We start from the raw sequence: 23,589 nt of genomic DNA, 5'->3' as shown, positions 1-23,589 counted from the left end.
ACCAAAAGACTGGGATTGTCCCCTGCATATATTCAGACCATAATGCTTTGAAACTAGAACTAAATCACAAGAAGAAATTTGGAAGAAATTCAAACACGTGGAGGTTAAAGAGCATCCTGTTAAAGGAAGAAAGGGTCAACCAGTAAATTAGAGAAGAATTAAAAAGATTCATGGAAACTAATGAGAATGAAGATACAACTGCTCAAAATCTTTGGGGTACAACAAAAGTAGTCCTGAGAGGAAAATACATCGCAATACAAGCATCCATCCAAAAGCTGGAAAGAACTCAAATACAAATGCTAATCTTGCACCTAAAGGAGCTAGAGAAGGAACAGCAAATAAAACCTTCACGCAGCACCAGAAGAGAGTTAATAAAGATTCGAGCAGAACTCAATGAAATAGAAACCAGAACAACTGTGGAACAGATCAACAAAACCAGGAGTTGGTTTTTTGAAAGAATTAATAAGATAGATAAACCATTAGCCAGCCTTATTAAAAACAAAAGAGAAAAGGCTCAAATTAATAAAATTACGAATGAAAATGGAGAGATCACCACCAATACCAAGGAAATACAAACGATTTTAAAAACATATGAACAGCTATACGCCAATAAATTAAGTAATCTAGAAGAAATGGACGCATTTCTGGAAAACCACAAATTACCAAAACTGGAACAGGAAGAAATAGAAAACCTGAACAGGTGGATAACCAGGGAGAATATTGAAGCAGTCATCAAAAACCTCCCAAGACATCAAAATCCAGGATCAGATGGCTTCCCACGGGAATTCTATCAAAAGTTTATAGAAAAAACCATACCTATTCTACTAAAGCTGTTTCAAAAAGATAGAAAGAGATGGAATACTTCCAAACTCATTCTATGAGGCCAGCATCACCTTAATTCCAAAACCAGACAAAGACTCCACCAAAAAGGAGAATTATAGACCAATATCCCAGATGAAAACAGATGCAAAAATTCTCAACAAGATACTAGCCAATAGGATCCAATAGTACATTAAGAAGATTATTGACCATGACCAAGTGGGATTTATCCCCGGGTTGCAAGGCTGGTTCAACACTCGTAAAGCAATCTTGTGATAGATCATACCTATCACAAAAACAAGAACCATATGATCCTCTTAAGAGATGCAGACAAAGCATTTGACAAAATATAGCGGCCATTCCTAATCAAAACTCTTCAGAGTGTAGGGATAGAAGGAACATTCCTCAGCATCTTTTTTTTTAATTTATTTTTTATTGTTGTTCAATTTGCCAACATACAGAATAACACCCAGTGCTCATCCCGTCAAGTGCCCACCTCAGTGACCACCCAGTCACCGCCACCCCCAGCTCTCCTCCCCTTCCACCACCCCTAGTTCGTTTCCCAGAGTTAGGAGTCTTTCATGTTCTGTCTCCCTTTCTGATATTTCCCACTTGTTTTTTCTCCTTCCTCTTTATTCCCTTTCACTATTTTTTATATTCCCCAAATGAATGAGACGAAATGTTTGTCCTTCTCCGATTGACTTATTTCACTCAGCATAATACCCTCCAGTTCCATCCACATTGAAGCAAATGGTGGGTATTTGTCGTTTCTAATGGCTGAGTAATATTCCATTGTATACATAGAACACATGAGTTTAGTGTCATCATGATACCTATTCAGTCCCTGCTTTTGTGGATTGTTCCATTGGACTTCTTCTTAAAGGGGAATTTTAAGAGTCCCCCTTAAAATTTCTTGCAGAGCTGGTTTGGAGGTCACATATTCTTTCAGTTCTTGCCTGTCTTGGAAGCTCTTTATCTCTCCTTCCATTCTGAATGAGAGCCTTGCTGGATAAAGTATTCTTGGCTGCATGTTCTTCTCATTTAGGACCCTGAATATATCCTGCCAGCGCTTTCTGGCCTGCCAGGTCTCTGTGGAGAGGTCTGCTCTTACCCTAATACTTCTTGCCATATAAGTTAGGGATTTCTTGTCTCTTGCTGTTTTAAGGACCTTCTCTTTATCTTTGGAATTTGCAAGCTTGACTTGAAGTCACCAAGTATAAGTGTATTATTATCTAAGTATATCTTAACTTTGGTTATTAATTCATTGATATATTTGGCAGCTCCCACATTTGGGGCATATATATAGAGGATTGTTAAGTCCTCTTGTTGGATAGATCCTTTAAGTATGATATAGTGTCCCTCTTCATCTCTCACTACAGTCTTTGGGGTAAATTTTAGTTGATCTGATATAAGGATGGCTACCCCTGCTTTCTTTTGAGGACCATTTGAATGGTAAATGGTTCTCCAACCTTTTATTTTCAGGCTGTAGGTGTCCTTCTGTCTAAAATGAGTCTCTTGTAGACAGCAAATAGATGGGTCCTGCTTTTTTATCCAGTCTGACACCCTGCGCCTTTTGATGGGGTCATTAAGCCCATTCACATTCAGAGTTACTATTGAAAGATAGGAGTTTAGTGTCATCATGGTATCTATTCAGTCCTTGTTTTTGTGGATTGTTCCACTGGACTTCTTCTTAAAGGGGAATTTTAAGAGTCCTCCTTAAAATTTCTTGCAGAGCTGGTTTGGAGGTCACATATTCTTCTAGTTCCTGCCTGTCTTGGAAGCTTTTATCTCTCCTTCCATTTTGAATGAGAGCCTTGCTGGATAAAGTATTCTTGGTTGCATGTTTTTCTCATTTAGGACCCTGAATATATCCTGCCAGCCCTTTCTGGCCTGCCAGGTCTCTGTGGAGAGGTCTGCTCTTACCCTAATACTTCTCGCCATATAAGTTAGGGATTTCTTGTCTCTTGCTGATTTAAGGATCTTCTCTTTATCTTTGGAATTTGCAAGCTTCACTATTAAATGTCGAGGTGTTGAACGGTTTTTATTGATTTTAGTGGGGGGGGGAATCTCTCTATTTCCTGGATCTGAATGCCTGTTTCCCTTCCCAGATTAGGAAAGTTTTCAGCTATGATTTGTTCAAATACGTATTTTGGACCTCTGTCCCTTTCAGCACCCTCGGGAACCCCAATTAAACGTAGATTTTTATTCCTCAGGCTGTCATTTATTTCTCTTAATCTATCCTCATGATCTTTTAACTGTTTGTCTCTTTTTTCCTCAGTTTCCCTCTTTGCCATAGACTTGTCTTCTATGTCACTCACTCGTTCTTCCACCTCGTTAACCCTCGTCGTTAGGACCTCTAGTTTGGATTGCATCTCATTAAATTGATTTTTGATTTCTGCCTGATTAGATCTAGATTCTGCAGTCATGAAGTCTCTTGAGTCCTTTATGCTTTTTACTAGAGCCACCAGTAGCTTTATAATAGTGCTTCTGAATTGGCTTTCTGACATTGAATTGTAATCCAAATTTTGTAACTCTGTGGGAGAGAGGACTGTTTTGGATTCTTTCTTTTCAGGTGAGGTTTTCCTTCTCGTCATTTTGCTCAGTGCAGAGTGGACAAAAACAAGTTGTATTGGGAAAAGGAGAAAAAGAGAGAAGAGAAAGAAGGAAAGAAAAAGAATAAAAGAAAAAAGAAAAAAGGAAGAAAAAAAAGAGAAGAAAAAAAGAAAAAAAAGAAAAAAAGGGTGAGGAAGCAAACAGAAATCAAAACAAACAAACAAACAAACAAACAAAAAAAAAACAAGGGGGAGTATCCTCTGATTCTGTATATTGTAAGTCCCTCGACTTCCCCCTGGAACTTTCCAGTGCTGCTTGATCAATAATTTGTTTTTCCCCTACTGGTCTAGCTGGTCTTCTGGGGGAGGGGCCCGTTGTGCTGATTTTCAGGTGTTAGCACTTGGGGGAGCTGCTTATCTCCTGCCTGGTGCAGGGCTCAGTGAAAGATGTTTAAGCTGTTTATCCGGTGAGGCCACTGTGAAGCTCAGTGGGGGTTGTTTACCCCGTGAGGCCCCAGGAGGAACAACCACAGTGGCCGCAGCCAGCTCTGATGCCCTGGATTCAACTCCTGCAGTGACTAAGGAGCTCTCCGTCTGCAGGGCCTGGATGCTCCGGGGGCGGGGCCGGTGCTCTGCTCAGCTCCGGGCAGGAGCGTCCTTGCTGTCCTGGGCCCTCCTGGCCTCTGCATGTCCCGGGGGGAGGCCGGATCCTGGGCTGTGTCCCCAGCACACTGTGCTCCCCAGCCTGCGCTGCTGGAATCGTGCTCCCGGCCCGGCAGCCCCCTCCGTGGGGAGCCTCTGCCGGAGCCCCTCTGAGCTGCTCCAGGGGCCATGGGGCGGAGCTGCAGCGCTTTAGGGAGCTGGGCTGTGGGGTGTGGGCGCTCTTCCCTGGGGCGCAGGTGCTCTGTTAGTGTCCCAGGGAGCCTGAAGGCATCCCCGCCCTCCTGGGGTCCTGCTCTAACTCCCTGCGAGTGCCTTTCCCTCCAGGAAGATTGGTGAAACTCCCACTTCTCCAGGCAGGTCTTTCCTGTCCTGGGGACACTCGCCCCGGCCTTAGCCCGGCTCCTCACCCCCCCCACCTTGGAGGCCTTTTGTTTCTTTATTTCTTTTTTCCCCATCTTCCTACCTTGATAGAAGCATGAACTCTTCTCACTGTAGCATTCCAGGTGTTCTCTCTTTAAATCTCAGGCCGAATTCGTAGATTTTCAGGATGATTTGAAGGTTATCTTGGTAATTTGGTGGGGACAGGTGACTTGGGGGACCCTACTCTTCCGCCATCTTGCCCCGCCCCTCCTCAGCATCTTAAAAGCCATCTATAAAAAGCCCACAACAAATATCATTCTCAATGGGGAAACACTGGGACCCCTTCCCCTAAGATGAGGAACACGACAGGGATGTCCACTCTCACCACTGCTATTCAACATAGTACTAGAAGTCCTAGCCTCAGCAATAAAACAAAAAGAAATAAAAGGCATTCAAATTGGCAAAGAAGAATTCAAACTCTCCCTCTTTGCCGATGACATAATACTGTACATAGAAAACCGAGACTCCACCCCAAGATTGCTAGAAGTCATCCAGCAATTTGGCAGTGTGGCAGCATACAAAATCAATGCCCAAAAATCAGTGGTATTTCTATACACTGAGACTGAAGTAAGAGAAATCAAGGAGTCAATCCCATTTACAATTGTACCCAAAAGCATAAGATACCTAGGAATAAACCTAACCAAAGAGGTAAAGGATCTATACCCTAAAGACTACAGAACACTTCTGAAAGAAATTGAGGAAGACACAAAGAGTTGGAAAAATATTCAATGCTCATGGATTGGAAGAATTAATATTGTGAAAATGTCAATCCTACCCAGGGAAATGTACACATTTAATGCAATCCTTATCAAAATACCATGGACTTTCTTCAGAGAGTTGGAACAAATCATCTTAAGATTTGTGGAATCAGAGAAGTCCCTGAATAGTCAGGGGAATATTAAAAAAGAAAACTAGAGCCAGGGGCATCACAATGCCAGATTTCAGGTTGTACTACAAAGCTGTGGTCATCAAGGCAGTGTGGTACTGGCACAAAAAGAGACACATAGATCAATGGAACAGAATAGAGAATCCAGAAATGTGCCTTCCACTCTATGGTCAACTAATATTTGACAAAGCAGGAAAGATTATCCACCGGAAAAAGGACCATCTCTTCAGTAATGGTGCTGGGACAATTGGACAGCCACGTGCAGAAGAATGAAACTAGACCATTCTCTTACACCAGATACAAAGATAAACTCAAAATGGATGTAAGATCTAAATGTGAGTCAAGAATCTATTCATTTGGGGAATATAAAAAACAGTGAAAGGGAATAAAGGGGAAAGGGGAGAAAATGCAGGAGGAAGGGAGGTGGGCAGGGGATGGGGTGACTGGGTGATGGGCACTGAGGGGGGCACTTGATGGGATGAGCACTGGGTGTTATGCTCTATGTTTGCAAATTCAGCTCCAAGAAAAAAATAATTAAAACAAACAAACAAACAAACAAAAAGAATCCATCCAAATCCTAGAGGAGAACACAGGCAATACTCTTTTTGAACTTGGCCACAGCAACTTCTTGCATGAAGGCAAGGGAAAGAAAAGCAAAAATGAACTATTGGGACTTCATCAAGATAAAAAGCTCCTGCACAGCAAAAGAAACAGTCAACAAAACTAAAAGACAACCTACAGAACGGGGGAAAATATTTGCAAATGACCTATCAGATAAAGGGCCAGTATCCAAGATCTGTAAAGAGCTTATTAAACTCAACAACAAAGAAACAAACAATCCAATCATGAAATAGGCAAAATATATGAACAGAAATTTCATAGGAAAGGAAGACATAGACATGGCCAACAAGCACATGAGAAAATGCTCCACATCACTTGTCATCAGGGAAATATAAATCAAAACCACAATGAGATCCCACCTCACACCAGTGAGAATGGGGAAAATTAACAAGGCAGGAAACTACAAATGTTGGAGAGGATGCGGAGAAAAGGGAACCCTCCTGCTCTGTTGGTGGGAATGTGAAATGGTGCAGCCACTCTGGAAAACTGTGTGGAGGTTCCTCAAAGAGTTAAAAATAGATCTGCCCTATGACCAGCAATTGCACTGCTGGGGATTTACCCCAAAGATACAGATGCAATGAAACGCCGGGACACCTGCACCCCAATGTTTCTAGCAGCAATGTCCACAGTAGCCAAACTGAGCCTCGGTGTCCATCAAAAGATGAATGGATAAAGACGACGTGGTCTATGTATTCAGTGTAATATTCCTCAGCCATTAGAAACGATGAATACCCACCATTTGCTTCAACCTGGATGGAACTGGAGGGTATTATGCTGAGTGAAATAAGTCAATTGGAGAAGGACAAACATTATATGGTCTCATTCATTTGGGGAATATAAAAAATAGTGAAAGGGAATAAAGGGGAAAGGAGAGAAAATGAGTGGGAAATATCAGTGCGGGAGACAGAATACGAGAGACACCTAACTCTTGGAAACGAACAAGGGGTGGTGGAAGGGGAGGTGGGCAGGGGGTGGGGGTGACTGGGTGACGGGCACTGAGGGGGGCACTTGACGGAATGAGCATTCGATGTTATATGTTGGCAAATTGAACCCCAATAAAAAAATACGAGCCCCCTCCACTGAATTAGGGGATTGGATTGAGTAGAATCGTCTTCAGATGATTAATTATCATTGATAATAAATTTTTTATGCTCACTCTAAAACTTATAACAAAAGAATGTAATATTTTCCTTTTTTCATTGACATTATAAACTATTTCTATTGCTAATACAAAAATACTTCAATTGGACTTCTTCATATCATGTATTTAGAAAAGCATCATGATACTCTAATATGCAGATTGCACAGCCAAGCACTATGCAGCGTTTGTAAGTACTAAGCTACATCTAGCAAATAGAAATAAATTTCTGATTTGAAGATAGAGATTTAGACCCGGCACTGGAGTTTTGTCTCTAGAAACCCTGCTTGGCTTATCACCTCCTCTCACTACTGACTGGCTTCACTTTGGGTCCCATACTCCTTGGGCATAGGCATACAAATTCCCCCAGCATATAGATCTGTGGTCCCTTGCCCAACAGAAGCAGCATGTGCCCTACAACTGGCTGCCATTTCTTATGTCCAGGTGGCACAGCACTCTCTTGGCGAGGTTTCAGTGTTGATGAGCAGAGGACATCACTCATCCGGTCCTCTGGTTTTGGGGACCGTGGGGCTCTCCTCAGACTCTGCTGCAACCAAGTGGCCTGATGAGAAGCCCTAGATGAAGCTGTTCTTAGCCTGGAATCATTGGCCCGAGGACTCTAACAGCTTGGCTGTCCTACATATTGAGAAGCAGTATATATTTGCCATCTGTGGCAACCTGAGAAGCTCTAAGTTTGTGCAAAGGCTGCAAACTGGACAAGTTTAGACGTTTAAGGAATAGCAAAGAAAGGGTGGTCAGAGCAGTACAGGGAGAGTGATAGGTGAGGTCAGATTGTTGGGGATCAGATCATATAGCATCTTAAAAATAACAGTAAGGATTAGATTCTAAATGTGATAGGGCATTACAACTTTTAATGCAGGGGAGGGAAAGGACTCGATTTTTATTTTATAAAGCTCACTTTGGCTTCAGAGGATTGTTAAAAGGGGTGCAAGTGTGACAACAGAGAATCACAGTAACCCAAGTGAAACATGGCAGCTTGGATTAGGCAGTGGTAGGAGTGGACAGATTTGTGACAAATTTTGAGTAGAGGTAACAAGACTTGCTCATGGACGGATAGAAAAGAATAGTGAAAGGGAATATAAGGGAAGGGAGAAGAAATGTGTGGGAAATATCAGAAAGGGAGACAGAACGTAAAGACTGCTAACTCTGGGAAACGAACTAGGGGTGGTAGAAGGGGAGGAGGGCGGGGGGTGGGAGTGAATGGGTGACGGGCACTGGGTGTTATTCTGTATGTTAGTAAATTGAACACCAATAAAAAATAAATTAAAAAAAAATAAAAAAAAATAAAAAAATAAAATTTTTTAAACAAATATTGATTTTTAAGAATTAAAAAAAAAAAAAAAAAAAGAAAAGTAAAGGGATTATGCTCCTGGTTTTTTGGGCTGACCAACTTGGGTAAATGGTAGTGCCATTATCTGAGATAGAGAAGACTTAGAGAAAAGCAGGCGGGGGGTGGAGACTAAGAGATATTTGAACTTACATTTGAGATGCCTGTAAGGTATCCAATACACGTGCAGACAGTACAAGTGAGGGTGAGTAGTGTTCCAGAAATTATGTAGGTCTATTTCCTCACAGTCTTTCAATCCTTTATCACGACTGTAATTTACCTTCTGTCCCTGCTGTTCATAAGTACTACTCTAAAAGGGGCCACCAAAGACTTTCAAGCTATGAAGTCCTCTTAATGCCCCTGAAAAAGTGGCTCTTCTGATACAGAACTCTCTGCTGTCTTGAGTTTATGACACTGTTCTCTTCTGGTTTTCCTCAATAACTGGCCATTTCTTCTTTTGCTGAATCCTCTGCCATTTCTCAAACACTGATGTTCGTTCCTTCATGGCTCTATACTTAGCCTCATTTTCCTTCCTGAATCATTAGTTAGTCCTGTACCCCAAATCACAGGAACAATACTAATACCTGTTCTTTTCTAAGAAAGCTGTGACTCATATTGATGGTTCCCTTCTTCCATAGGCACAGTCAAGTCTCACTAATGCTGCCTTTAGTTAAGGTCTTCAAGGTCTTTTGGCTTGAATGATCCCAGAGCCAAACTAGCTTTGCCTCTCTGTAAACTGTCCTCCACTGTTGAATTACTTTTCTGAAAAATCTAGTCATTCTTGTGCTAAAACCTGTTCACTGGCTCCCTTCCTCAGAACAAAACCTAACTTCAGAGCACAGCATTTAAGGACCCCAATATATGTTCTATTTATAGTTCATAAATAACTTCTTGAGTTTCAAAAATGCTACTCTCCTACATTAGCTTTTCTACAATCACAAATGCCACTCCTTTCTGGACCCACCTCTCACTCTTGGTGAACCTCCTCTTTCAAATGCCAGCTCAGCCTTTCTTTTCTGACCTGTCACCTTTCTGCTCTCTCCATGTTTTACTGATGTTCAAGGACTTCTTGAGATTATTCTTTAAGTATTATTCATTCAGGTTAACATTTATTAATACGCTAATTATTGTGGTGGTTTGTAATGTGTCAAGTGTGTTAGGCTGAACTTTCCAGAATTCTTGTCCCTGAATGTTTTGGTTAGAGCAAGCATTCAATTCTTGAGCAACTTTAGAGGGCCGGTGTGAAGCCACAGCTATTTAGTAGCTCATACATGTTAATGCTGATGTGGGGCTCACCAGCTGTAGCTGAGCTTGCAACTTCTCAACCTTTCCCTGGATCATTCTTCAGCTTTTCTAAACTTTGGACAAGGTATGTGTGAAAAAGGACTGAGACTTTTCCAGGAGTCATACCATCAAAGCCAGAGGTAATAAAAATGACAAGGGTTTCAGTCTGTGCTTGTGATTTCTACTTGTTCCCATGTCTCCCACTTTACATCCATCTTCCCTCTTTACAGCCTGCCCCGTGGACTTCAAGCTGTTACATCAGAAACAAAGGTTAACAGCCTTGCAGAGCCATGCTTGACCAGCTCCCACAACAGCATCAAGTCCAATCCCATATAAGCCTACTTAAATTACTATACCCTAGTAGTTCTGCTTCTCTGACTGAATGCTGACAGTTACGTACAAGAAAAACGAGGCTTGTGAAATGGTACTTGTCATTATAATCTCAAAGCACCTGTGCTAGAGTCTCTATTGTTCGCATACTCTTATGCCTTTCTAGAATTTTGACTTTCTAGGAGGAAATTTTATCTCCATATGACCAGTGCAGGATGGTACTTAGCACAAATTAGGCATTTATAAATCCTTTGTGAAACAAATAATTTGGAACACCTCTATTAAAGTAACAATAAAGATGTCAATCTGATTTCTATAGCAGAGGAATACATTAGCTATCAATAAATACTGACCCGAAATCGACTGTTACATAAATTAAAATCCTAGGAAGTCAGTGAAAACAGCAGTTATCCAAATGGTACACATTTCCAAATATTTCCTATTAAAGTCGTCCTTTGTGTATAAGCATATCCTTATAGAAATGCAGACAAACCTATGGAAAGGCAGAGTTTTCTGACTTTAATGCTAGACTCTTTACGATAATTTTATGACACGTCAGGTTCATGATATTTTCTATGACATATTACTAAAACAATAAAACCAATGTGACTTGATACACATTTTCTTTAGTTATTTTAAGATTAATAAAAAGCTTTAAATTTCCTATTACCTGTTAGCCAGAAATAGTTTACCACTGAATTATCAGTTCAATAATATGTTTAGTTTTTAGCCATATGTTAAAATAGTTCAGAATATTATGCAACTTGAAAAATCTTGTTTTAACTGTCACTTATAAAGTACAAGATAGTAGAATTAATTACAAGTTTAAGCTATAACTTGGTAATCTTAGCCAACAAATTTTATTAAAAAGCAAACTGGTCTTTCAAAAGTGATCATGGAACTCAAAATACAAGCAAGAAGGATGAAAAACCGCTCACTGGCAAATAGATCATTTTAATTTTCTCACTATATGAAACAAACTTTTCATTTTAGGAAAGGTTAACAGAAAGATGTCACAGGCTAGTTAATTGCTTCTAGCTCTCTCCACCGGGATAGATGCATTTAGAGAACTGGCTGTGATTGAGCCTTCTTTGCAAGCAGCTTTAGATCTGCAATACACTTGGCAATTGTCTCCTTTTCCTGTGACAAGGAAAGAGAAATCTGTTTAGACGTCTCCAAATCACAGAAGGGCACAAAACACTGTAATTCTAAAGGATACCTCCTAGAAGATCTTGAGATGCCTACACAATCTCAAGATGACATAACAGATTACTAGGAATATTTTATGTACCACAGAGGGATGCAATTTATTCTAAGCAAATCCAGGGAATTAGTTAAAAATCCCCTGGCTCACAGCTTTTATGAGTGAAATCTATATAGAACGGGAAGCCAGATGCTGCTATAACCACGTGCCAACGATGTTAGCTTGCATAGCTAACAGCTGCTTGAAAAACAGCAGCCTAACAACAATCACAGAAATGTCAAGAATAAAAATTTGTCTCTTATTTTTTTTGTGTTTTCCTCAATTCCTAAGTATGTTACTTTTATGCAAAAGAATTTACTGGAGGGATCCCTGGGTGGTGCAGCGGTTTAGCGCCTGCCTTTGGCCCAGGGCGCGATCCTGGAGACCCGGGATCGAATCCCACGTCGGGTTCCCGGTGCATGGAGCCTGCTTCTCCCTCTGCCTATGTCTCTGCCCCCCCCCCCCCTCTCTCTCTGTGTGTGACTATAAATAAATTAAAAAAAAAAAAAAAAAAGAATTTACTGGAAAAAAAAATCCTTTAATTGTTGGTAGACAAAACACTTCTTCTAATCCCTGATGATTACAACAGAAAATGGTCATAAATATCTACATACTCTATATATTTGGGAGAGAAATCAAATCATAATAAAAAAATATATAAACTTTAGAAAAGGAAAACAAATTTAGGTGAGTAATAAACATTTCTTTTCTGTTCAAGACCAATGATGTAAGTGGCTGGGAAGAGGAAATGGAATAGAGATCATGGAATTAGGAAATGAAAGGGACTCAGGAATAACTTTATCCAGTCTATTGTACAGAGAAATGAACTATGTTGGTTAGCATTTCCTAAGTGACAGAACTTGAATATAAGTGTGCCACAGTGTTCTCAACTGTCACTGTCTCTGACAGCAAGAGACCCTTTGGTGACCAAATTCTGAGGAAGAGGAAGGCCACCAAGGTAGCTGTGCATTGTTCTGTGTTCCCAGAACAATGAAGCAGGGCGACCCCATCGTCTCTAGGCTAATGACTCCTTGCCAGCTATTCCTATTGTACCAGAGCATCAGCAGAGGTTTGTGAGAAGTCAATACAATTCCAGAAACTTCAGGACACCATGTACCTGCTGGGCAGATATGCTCTGCACCACATGCTTCTCCACCCAGTTTATCATGTGTTCTTGTTCCTTTCGACGCATCATATTCTGCACAGAGATGTGATAGTCTAGGCGATTCTTCACTTCCCTGTACACTCTATGCAGCCGTTCCCGGTAAGTGAGCTCCAGTGCCATAGCAATGTTATTCTGAAGCAAAATTAAGAATTGATGAAAAAGTCTGCATCGTTGAAGGGTCACTTCCACTCTGCGATTCCGCCGGTTAGAATACCCCACCACTTTCTTGTACTTTATGCAAAATGGTTTTATTTAATATGAATGGGTAAGAGATACATGTGCTAAACAAACTCTGCTAGGATGTGGTAAAAATATATTTAAAAGTATACACAGTGGGATCCCTGGGTGGCTCAGCAGTTTAGCGCCTGCCTTCAGCCCAGGGCCTGATCCTGGAGACCCGGGATCGAATCCGTCAGGCTCCCTGCAGGGAGCCTGCTTCTCCCTCTGCCTGCGTTTCTGCCTGTCTTTCTCTCTCTCAGGGTCTCTCATGAATAAATAAATAAAATCTTAAAAAAAAAACAAAAACAAAGTATATACAGTAAGTTTCTTCCAGCCCACCCAAGGCCACCATCTTCCTGTACGTCCTGTAACTCCCTCACAGAAATTTTCAATAAACAAAATACAGGTATAGGCAGGTATGCACATGCACACACACATCACTTTTACGAATTATGACATAAAGACCCACCACAATTTTAAGTTACATTGAATTCTACTATACTGGTGTCCCGTAATCCAGAGTTTATTTAACCAAGCTCTATTAATACATTAGACTGCTTCAAATTTTTTCTACTAGAAATAATGCTACATCTGTTGTCTTTGCACTTATGTGTAAATACTTGCTCTAATAACATGCTGATTATCTACTATGTTCTACAAACTATGTGTCAATTTAGTCTTATAATCATACCATGGCATAGTTATTATTATATCCAACTTCCAGTAAAGAAATTGAGGCAGATGCTATGGAATTTGTCCAAGGTTGTTCTATTTGTACAGAGCTAATAAATTGTGAAGCAAGCCAAGATCTGAATACAAGGAGCCAGGCTATAAAGCCGATGCTCTTTAATTAACACTGTCACATTCCACATAAAATTGTGCTACGTCATTGTCCTACCAGCAACACAAATGCCTATCACTCCCTGACCAATGATAACTATAAAACCTTTTACTCTCTATTCTCATAAGCAGAAAAAATACGAATTTTAACTGTCATTATCTAAGAACATTGACATATTTAGAAATCATTTACATGTATTTATGAATGGTCTGTTTCCTAGGCTTAGTTTTCTACTGGGATATTGGTCTCTCCTAAAAGAACTACCCTTTTGTGTCATATGGAACCCACACATTCTTCCCAGTTTGTCATTTAACTTTGTTTATGCTAATTTTTATATAAAAAATTTTTGTGAAGTCAATTTAACAAATTTTCCCCTTATAGTTTCTGAATTTTTTAAATTTTTATTTTTAGTTTTTTTTAATTTTATTTTTTTTCTCTTTCAAGTTTTTATTTAAATTCCAATTAGTTAACATACAATGTAGTAATAGTTTCAGGAGTGCAATATAATGATTCGACACTTCCATAAATCACCTTGTGCTCATCGCAGCAAAGTGTACTCCTGAATCCCCATCACCTACTTCACTACCCACCCCCCCGCCCCCCCCAGCCAAATAACCATCAGTTTGTTCTCTACAGGTAAGAGTCTGCCTCTTGGTTTGCCTTTCTCCTCCTCCCATGTTCATTTGTTTTGTTTCTTAAATCCCACAAGTGGAATCATATGGTATTTGTCTTTCTCTGAATTATTCTGCTTAGCAACTAATTTCTTTGCCTCCCATTACAATAAAACTCCTTGACAATTTTGACAGTTGTCTATACTCTGACTTCAATTTCTTCCCTTCTACTTTTTCTGCAAGCAACTCCCACCACTTTACTAAAATAGCCCTTATAAGGTCACCAACAACCTCCATGTTGCTAAATCCATGGCAAATTTTAGGCCCTTTATTTCTTGACCATAACAACTAGGATGACTACACACTGGAACTGTCCTTGTCACCGGTTTTCCCTCACCATGTTCTTGTCTTATAAGTGCCACCTGTCAGCTCGTGACTCCCAAATCTTCAGCCTGGAATTCTCCCCATAAATTCCAGACTCATATATTATGTAATGGTCTATACCACGTAACTCTACTTGGCTAACTGGCAGGCATTTCAAACCAATGCTACCAGACCGAAGGCTATTTCCAACAAGGCAATCAGAGTGACCCTTCAAAAGACAAGTGAGATGGTGTTACTCCTCTGCTTAAAAGCTTCAATGACTTTCTTATTCAGAGGACAGGTAAGAGTCCACAGAGAAGCCTACAAGACTTGACCCAATTTAGCCCCTGACCACTCTCTGCTTTTTCTCCTCCTCATCCATTTGCTTCAACTATTCTGGTCTCCTTACTATTCCTTGACCATACCAAATAAGCTTCCAGGTTTTGGGCCCTTGCAATTTTTCTTCGCTCTGCTGTAATACTATTTCCCCAGAAGTCCACACAGCTTGCACCAACATTTCTTCAGGTGTCTGTTCAAGTATCATATTAGAGGCCTCTCTAGACTGCCCAATAAAACTAACTCCCTCTCATTTCCTTTCCTAGTTTGTTGTTCTACATAGGACTTGATATTCTTTATCTGCTCAGTTATTTTTTTTTCTGTCCCCTCAACCCCTGGCTCGAAAGCAGACTCCATAAAAGCAGACTTTCTTTTATTCCCAAACACCTGCCAGAGTCTCACACAGGAAGAGCTCTATCACTAGTCACTAAATATTTCAAAAATAAGTAAAAATATAAAGACTACCATCTGATTCTTATGAAAGGGCTACATCTTCAAAAGTCAAATTTTGTGTGTGTACATATCATGTATGAGGTAGGAAGGATTCTCTGGTTGAAACCTAAGTATGTACAGAAAGAGGTTTTAAAGTTTCCTGAGATTTTTTAAACATTTATGTGCTTAAGAATCTTTAGGGATCAGTTTTTTAAAATCTAGATTCTTAGACAGTTCCTAACACAGGTTCTGAATCTACAAAGTCTTGGGCTGGGTTCGTAAACCTGCACCAAAGAGGACTGATACATGTGGTACTACAAACCACACTAAGAAATACTGGCCTAGATCCTTAATACTTCATATACTTTACCTTACCACCTCATTTTTCATTTCATATGTGCTTCTTTAGCATAAAATTTCAATTATAGGGCATCTCACTATAAAAGGCATAAAATAAAGCAAGGGCTCAAAGTAGGTAACAATGTGATTGTTTAAACAAAAATACCTGAGCATATTCCTAGAAATGTTTCAGAGATGAAGTATATTTTAGAATCTAATGATGCCTTGACCACAGTAAAAAAGCTTTACAGCTATCTGAATTTGGTTTGTGAATTGGAATCTAAAGTATCAGATTTCCTCACTGTAAGTATGTCAAGTAAGAGTTCCTCATAGCGAGTACATATGAAATGCACAGCATGTATTACACCTATGGCCTTAGATAGTGAATACCATTTTTTAGTCAGCAGTAATTTAATGACTACTGTCCTGTGTAGAACCAAAAATATGTTTTTATAACCTTTACTCTAATTTTAGAGTAACTATTTATCCACTTGATAGATATTAAATATCTAAATACTTGTAATTGTCAAACCCCACCTCTTTTCTAAATACTAGATGCTCAACATATTCAACCAATTCTCATAAAATTTGATTTTTGTTTTAAATGCACACAAACGGGTTAACTTTATTTTCCTTAGAAGGTTCTGAAACCTACCCTCTGGACATCAAAAAGGTAATGGCGCTTTTGAACCAGTGCCTGCTGTGACTTCTCTGTATCAATTGCATCCTGGATCTGTTGAATGGAAGCCTGTTTCACCTCTTCTAGTTGGGCAATTTTTTGCTGCAATTATGATTTTACAACAAAGATCAGTGAAAACAGAGAGAGTAACAAAAATAGCTTCATTCTACGCTTCCTCAAAGTTATATTCCTCATTTGTGAAAATCACTCATGAAGAAACATATACTGGGAGACATGCACAAATCCTTAAAGATAATTAATTGCTCACAATAACTATGAAGTATCTTGTCAAATGAGCAGAACTATGAAAAAACTGGACAGTTTGGTAGATTTAAAAGTATTTATCTCAAATTAATAACCAACATTAACACTTATAATTTTAATCATCGTAATTAGGTTAATTTCTATATGCTTGTCCCCTAACATGAACATCAGAAACATCACTTGATGGTATGGATACTTTTAATAGTCTAAAATGAGAAATAAGGTTTACAGTTCTTACCTCACTGAGTTTGTCAGCAAATTCTCCAATAGAGGCACCATATTTTTTAACTACATAGATAAGCAACCCTATTGTTGATATGGCAGAGAAGGTCTCTGCAGTAATCACATATATTTCTTTGGACAGAGAATATAAGATAAGTCCAGTTCCAAGCACGTAGGGTCCTAAAAGAAGGAAAAATTATTTTATGATGGATATACTACATCTGAAAGGAAAGACAAAAAGTTCTACATCTGATTAGTTGAAGGTGTTATGTAATGATTTAAAGCAACTGGATTAAAAATAACCCTGTACTGAGGAGCAGTGTGGTAGCGCTGAAAAAAAGGATCTAGATCAGGGAATCTGACTCTGTAACACAGAAGAAACTGAATGATATAAATAATCTTTCAGTTTAGTTTCCTCATCTGTAAGATGGGAACAATACTTTCTTCACAGGGTGGATGAAACTGAGAAATAATGTATGTAAAGTGCCTAGTACAACTGCTTAGGTAATTTGTGCAAGACATACTATTTATTGAATGGGAACACTGGTAAGGATAAAATTTATCCGGTCCTGCCTATTTTTACTGAATAGGAGGAACCTGACACTAGAAATAAGCAAGCAAGCAAGCAAGCAAGCAAGCAAGCAAACAAAAATCCCCCCAAAGAAAGTAGTATGTATCTATTAGGATGAATCAGGATTCTCAATTCCTGTAACACCTAGTTATAATGCTTCAAATATAGCTATCTTTTTCTTTAACCAAGCTGTTGAGTTCTGAAAGGACATAAAACCATGATGTACATTTCTTTAGGATTTTCTGTTGTGCCTCAGAAGAGCTAGGGAAGGACAAAGCTTCCTCCTTAAGGCAGAATTTTACAGTGTCTCTGAGCAAAATGAATACCAAAGGATGTAACACAAGAATAAGGGTCTCAAATGTATTTTATCCAGTTTCCCATAAAAAGTTTCAATAGCTCTTTTAAAAATTTGTCTCTAATATATAAATCTTAAAGCTGAACATAAATTCAAAACTTTAAATGTGAATTTGCAAAAAAGCCTATTGTTGGTAATATTTTAATCACCTGTGGGGATCTGAGGACCCTAATGTTTCTTGCAATTTCAGTTACAGAAACCCTATTTTCGGTCACCCTCTGGAGGTTTAAAAACACAAACAACCCTTGGCTTCCAGAATCCCCTCCTCACAGCAGTAGGAGGCACAAGAATTCAGAAGTAGGAACTTGGGTTTAAGGCCAACCCATAAACTAGAAAGAATAAATCTCAGCCCATACTTTAGTTTCTAGTTCTTCTTGGTAACAAATATCTTACAGGACTGCTATGAGGATTAAATAATTTAAGTGAAAGCAGACTGCACTATGAAAATGTAAGATTGCAGAAGAGTGTATGCTTTATTAAAAGGAAAAAAAACAAAACAAAAACGGGCAGCCCCGGTGGCTCAGCGGTTTAGCACTGTCTTTGGCCCGGGATGTGATCCTGGAGACCCGGAATCGGGTCTCACATCAGGCTTCCTGCATGGAGCCTGCTTCTCCCTCTGCCTCTCTGTGTGTGTGTCTCTCATGGATAAATAAATAAAATCTTTAAAAAAAAAAGGGGGGGGGAACCCTGATACATATTGCCCAACTTCTGTTTTTACTTATACATACAATTTAATAAACCCTAGTTTAATACACAGCTCTTTCCACCACCTGACGATATATTATACAGTTACTCCTTTCTTTCCTGCTTATCCTATAATAGAATGTGTGTTCCTTGGAAGGCAGGCACCTCAGCTCACAGTCTATGCCTAGAAGAGGACTTGGCACAGAGCAGGCATTCAGTGACTGATTTATCAACAAATGGAGACAATGGTATAAAATCAAGTGAAAATCCCAACCACATTTACCACAGACAAATCAGGGCAACCAAATCACAACTGTTACATTGAACTACTTCCATAATTTACCTTTGACTTCATTTTTGTGCATACGCAGAAGAGGTAAGAGACCATCAAATCCTAGATAAACAAACTATACCGCCTAAATGTACTATCAAACACTGGGCAAATGCTCACCTGTTACCCCAGTTTTGGGATAAAGGAACTGGAAGAATTCTTCGGGGATCAGGCCCAAACGAACTTTCCCTCCATATTCAGGAAGAGGGGGTACAGGTGCAAGACTCGGCTGCCCTGTGTGGAAGATCCTTGTCGCCTGCAATGCCCTAGGGGTAGCAATCACACAAATTTAAAGAGAACATAACGTATGCACAATTAGTAGAAAGAATGGGGATGAGGACTGAGGCAGTTTGCTACTGTCATAATGCAAAGAGAATAGACCAGGAATGGGAAAGTTAGGGTCTAATAATTAGCTGTGGCAGGCAAACAAGGTTGTTTTTTATAAAGATTTTACTTATTTATTCATGAGAGATACAGAGAGAGAGAGAGAGAGAGAGAGAGAGAGAGAGGCGGAGACACAGGTAGACGCAGGAGGTGGCTCCATGCAGGGAGCCCAATGTGGGACTCGATCTCAGGACTCCAGGATCAGGCCCTGGGCTGAAGGCAGACGCTCAACCACTGAACCACCCAGGCGTCCCGAGAGTAAAGTTGTATATAACTTTCTACCCAATCGATACTCAAAACCCTTCTGTAGGTCTTAAAAGTCATCTGTCTAGCACTTTGTATGCTTATTAGAATTCCAATATATAAGAACATAGATTTTATACTCAGATTATCTGGCTTTATTATTTTTTTTTCAAAGATTTATGAGAGAGAGAGAGAGAGATGCGCAGAGACACAGGCAGAGAAAGAAACAGGCTCCATGCAGGGAGCCTGACGAGGGACTCGATCCCAGGTCTCCAGGATCACACCCTGGGCTGAAGGTGGCACTAAATCGCAGAGCCACCCAGGCTGCCTGATTATCTGGTTTTAAATCCTAGACCTGCCACTTGACTTTGAGCAAGTAGATTAATCTTTTGTAATCACGGATTTCTCTAGGTAGCGTGGGAATAAAGAAGGAGTTTACAGGGTTGCTCTGAAGATTTTAGGTAAAGAGCTTCAAATGGTGCTAAGCATACAGTAGAATATGTAAGCGAATACCTATTATATATTCACTGTGTTGTGAGCATCTTGATGGCAAGAACTTTGACATGAGTATTCTCTGTGATGGGGTGCTAACTAACCATTGTGTGAAACAGACCTTTTCGGTGTGGGGTAGCTCTAATTATGTTCATCTTTAAATGTAACTGCTGTGTACATACTTGAAATCTCTATTCATTAATTCCAATTTCATTTTTCTGTGTAACACATAGAATTTCCATGTATCTGGGTTAAACATCTCTGTTCTCTCACAATCCTGACAGTTCACAAGAAGCTGCCCGGTTTTGTTTACTACAGTGAGGTAAGTATACAGAACTCAGCTCGAATTATTGTATTATCATAGATTTGTAAACTACTCTCATATTCCAACAGCCCAGGACTGCATTTTTAGCAGTTACAACATATTACCATTTCATTAAAATTACGATGAAATAAAGTCCTCATCTTTTTATACACGCTGTCAACCTCAGTCTTCTTCAAATTCTCTATGTTTTTTATCCCCCACCTCCCCACTCAACCTCTATCCCTTTGCAAGGTAAGGACTTATATGATTTAATTGATTTTGGTTAGCTGCTTATCGTTTAAAGGTTATTTCTGCTTCCCTATGTTTTAGCTAGCCCACCAACTTTTGTAATTTGACAATCATGCTCGAGGTTCTTTCATTTATTTTTAAATTTTTATTTATTTATCCATGAGAGACAGAGAGAGAGAGAGGCAAAGACATAGGCAGAAGGAGAAGCAGGCTCCATGCAGAGCTCGATATGGGACCCGATCCCCACTCTGGAATCACGCTCTGAGCCAAAGGTAGGCACTCAACCACTGAGCCACCCAGAACCACATATTTAAATAGTTCAGGCCAAAATAAACAAATAAATAAAATAAATAAATATTTCAGGCCAACTCAAATCCTCTCTTGAACTAGCTATCTTAATTTAAGCCCTCATCATCTCTGGCCTAAACTACTTAATAATCCAAACCCTGGTCTCTCTCTGCTTCTCAACAAATACCCCTTTAAACTTAGCTCCTCCAACCCGGGATCGAGTCCCGCATCCGGCTCCAGGTGCATGGAGCCTGCTTCTCCCTCTGCCTGTGTCTCTGCCTCTCTCTCTGTGTGCGACTATCATAAATAAATAAAAATTAAAAAAAAAAAAACAAAAAAAAACTTAGCTCCTCCACACTAGTGCCAATGTTTTTATAATGCAAATTTGACTTTAAAACTCAACAGGTTCAGGCACCTGAGGGGCTCAGTGGTTGTCAGGCTCCCTGCATGGAGCCTGCTTCTCCCTCTGCCTGTGTCTCTGCCTCTCTCTCTGTATCTCTCATGAATAAATAAATAAAATCTTAAAAACAAAAAAACAAAAACAAACCTAAAACCCAAAAAACCTCAACAGGCTCCAGACATCCAGGTGGCTCAGTGGTTGAGCATCTGTCTATCTTTGGCTCAGGTCATGATCCCGGGATCAGGTCCTGCATGGACTCACCGTTGGAGCCTGATTCTGCCTTTCTGTGTCTCTCATGAATAAGCAAAATCTTAAAAAACAAAACTCAACAGGCTCTCCTACCTACAGAAAACAAAATCTTTAACATGGCGTACATGATTCAACACCTGTCAGATTTTATATCCTCATCTTCCTTCATTCTCCTATCCTCTAGCCATACGGAACTATACATAAATAATAAATATATATGTATGTATTTACACACACACACATATGGCTATATATAGCTCCCCCCCTCCCAAAAAAAACCCCCAAAACCTGCCTCATGCTGCTCTTTCTGCCTGGTATGTCTTTCACTAAATGGCTGCCAAGCCCACCCAGCCTTCAGAACATCTCAAGCGTATCCTTTATAAAGCCCTTTCCAATCTTACATTCATTCACCTGTATGTCAGGTGCTAGGGGTATAGCAATGAGCAGTCAAGGTCCCAGGATTCACATTGTACTGAAGTTGTGGAAAGAGGAGCTCTGAAGGGTTTTGTTGGGGCCCGGGGCTTATGTAATCCCTAAGGCTAGTAGAAGAATGGGCTGTTATGGGACAAGAATAGACATGTAAGAAGACTAGTTAAGAGACTACTGAAATAGACCAGGTGAAAACTGATGGGCGTTCATAGCAGTGGCAGTGGAAGAATGGTTAGAGTCCAGATATAATTTGGAGGAGACAGCCTTGCTGACATATTATAGAATGTGAAAACGAGGAGAAATTGAGTACATTCCTTGTATCTTACACTGTAATCATTTTATTTGTGACTCATTAAAATTGTTTACCTGTCTGTATGGATTCTTTTTTCTCTGATATGTTGGGAGCAATTGTAGCCTCACTTTATTGTGCACACAAAAATTAATCAGATGAATTAAAAGCCATTTTTTCAAGGCATAAAGTCATTATGTTTGGCAAGATTTAAGTCTAAGTCTGGAAGCAGAAAGAGAATTCCAAAAGAAATTAATAGGATTTATGGAACATTAATAACAGATGCCAAGACTAAGCACACGGTATATACTGAGCACTGTTTTCAGAATTTTACAGGAATTCAGTCTCTTAGTTCTAACCCATAACGTACGATTATCTCCATTTTGCAGAGGAGATCGAGGTCCCGCAGCTTGTTCAGTGGAGAAACCGGGCGTTACTGTAGCTTCGGCCCTTGCTCGAACCCGCTACGCTGGAGCTGCGACCTCTGGAGGTGAGCTCCACATACGCACGTCAGCCTCACTCATTTTTCTATCTGGTTATGTAGGTGGCAAGATAAATATTTACAGAATTCGTGAATGATTTCTCTGTAAAAGTTGGAATCTGAGAGACTAAAAATAATATGCTTTCTGGTTTTACTTAAGGAAACTTGTTTTAGAAGCTCCGGATTCCCGCTGTAGCACGTAAGCCTAGCTGAAGGTCAAGGGCGGAGCTTCGAGGACCCCAAGCCTGGCTTCTAGTTTGGTCACAACACAGCGCTTATCCCCTTAGTCTTTGCCAGGGGACGACACGACAACGCTGCAGGCGGCCACGGAGCAGCACTGCCGGGATGAGCTTTAGGCCTTTCTAGATCACCTAACGAAGGGCGACTGCGGGCCTGCAGCTCAGAGGGGTCCCAGAGAGGTGCAGTGCGGCGCAGGATAGGGCGGAGGGAGGCGCTCTGCCCTCACTTACCCCGGGCCGAGGAGGGCTGCGTTCCTCAGACAGGGCGCTGCACATAAACATAGCGCGGTCAGCAAAGTCAAGGTGGAGTCCGATCTGCCCCGTCCGCGCCCCAGCCCCCGCGGGGCCCGCCCGAAACCCCCGTCCCCGTCCCCGCGGGGCCCGCCCGAGACCCCCGTCCCCGCCCCCGCCTCCGCGGGGCCCGCCCGAGGCCCCCGAGCCACCCCGGCGGGGGGATTCCCACGCCACGGAGGCCCGAGTCCGCTGCGCCCTTCTGCACGCCCGCTCCTCCCACCGCTTCCAATAACCCTAGACGCGCCCCCTTGCAATCACCCTGACAGTCCGAACCAGGGTGTAGGCCTCTCACCCGCTGCGGCGGCCGCAGAAAGCACCATCCGGCGCAGCATGGTCAACGAGGGTCCACGCAGGAGCCTCTGCGTCCCAATGACCCGGACCGGGCGCTCCGTCCGAGGCGGGAGCAAGATGGCCGCTCACAAGTCTCGCGAGACGAGAGCATTGCGCCCTCTGTCCATTAACTTTGCTTCGATTTTTTTTTTTCTCGCGATACGAGGCGTGGAGCCGGATGAATCTTTGGCCAGAGGGCGCT

The 23,589-nt window shown here is 40.8% G+C and overlaps 1 protein-coding gene across 1 annotated transcript; it reads right to left on the bottom strand.

Moving 5' to 3' along the window:
- Positions 1-10,902: 10,902 nt before the first annotated feature.
- Positions 10,903-23,502, bottom strand: LOC144318697 (ATP synthase peripheral stalk subunit b, mitochondrial). The gene is made up of 7 exons (XM_077905865.1): positions 23,350-23,502; positions 22,995-23,031; positions 18,837-18,982; positions 16,792-16,955; positions 16,266-16,391; positions 12,422-12,601; positions 10,903-11,201 (listed from the first exon to the last, which is right to left on the bottom strand). Exons 1-7 carry the CDS (start codon positions 23,387-23,389, stop codon positions 11,124-11,126), a joined length of 771 nt encoding a protein of 256 aa, XP_077761991.1. The 5' UTR covers positions 23,390-23,502; the 3' UTR covers positions 10,903-11,123.
- Positions 23,503-23,589: the final 87 nt, after the last annotated feature.

Source organism: Canis aureus, chromosome 8, assembly GCF_053574225.1.
Source record: "Canis aureus isolate CA01 chromosome 8, VMU_Caureus_v.1.0, whole genome shotgun sequence".
Taxonomy (NCBI): domain Eukaryota; kingdom Metazoa; phylum Chordata; class Mammalia; order Carnivora; family Canidae; genus Canis; species Canis aureus.
The sequence above is the reverse complement of the archived record's forward strand: the minus strand, read 5'-3'. Positions and strand labels throughout refer to the sequence as shown.

Bases quoted from the DNA above. Each gene is read 5' to 3' on its own strand.
- LOC144318697 (XM_077905865.1), bottom strand. From the start codon at position 23,389: ATGCTGCGCCGGATGGTGCTTTCTGCGGCCGCCGCAGCGG. The intron at 23,032-23,349 runs GTGAGAGGCCTA...GTTTATGTGCAG, and splicing joins TTCTGCGGCCGCCGCAGCGG to CGCCCTGTCTGAGGAACGCA. The intron at 16,392-16,791 runs GTAAGAACTGTA...TCATAATTGCAG, and splicing joins TTGCTGACAAACTCAGTGAG to CAAAAAATTGCCCAACTAGA.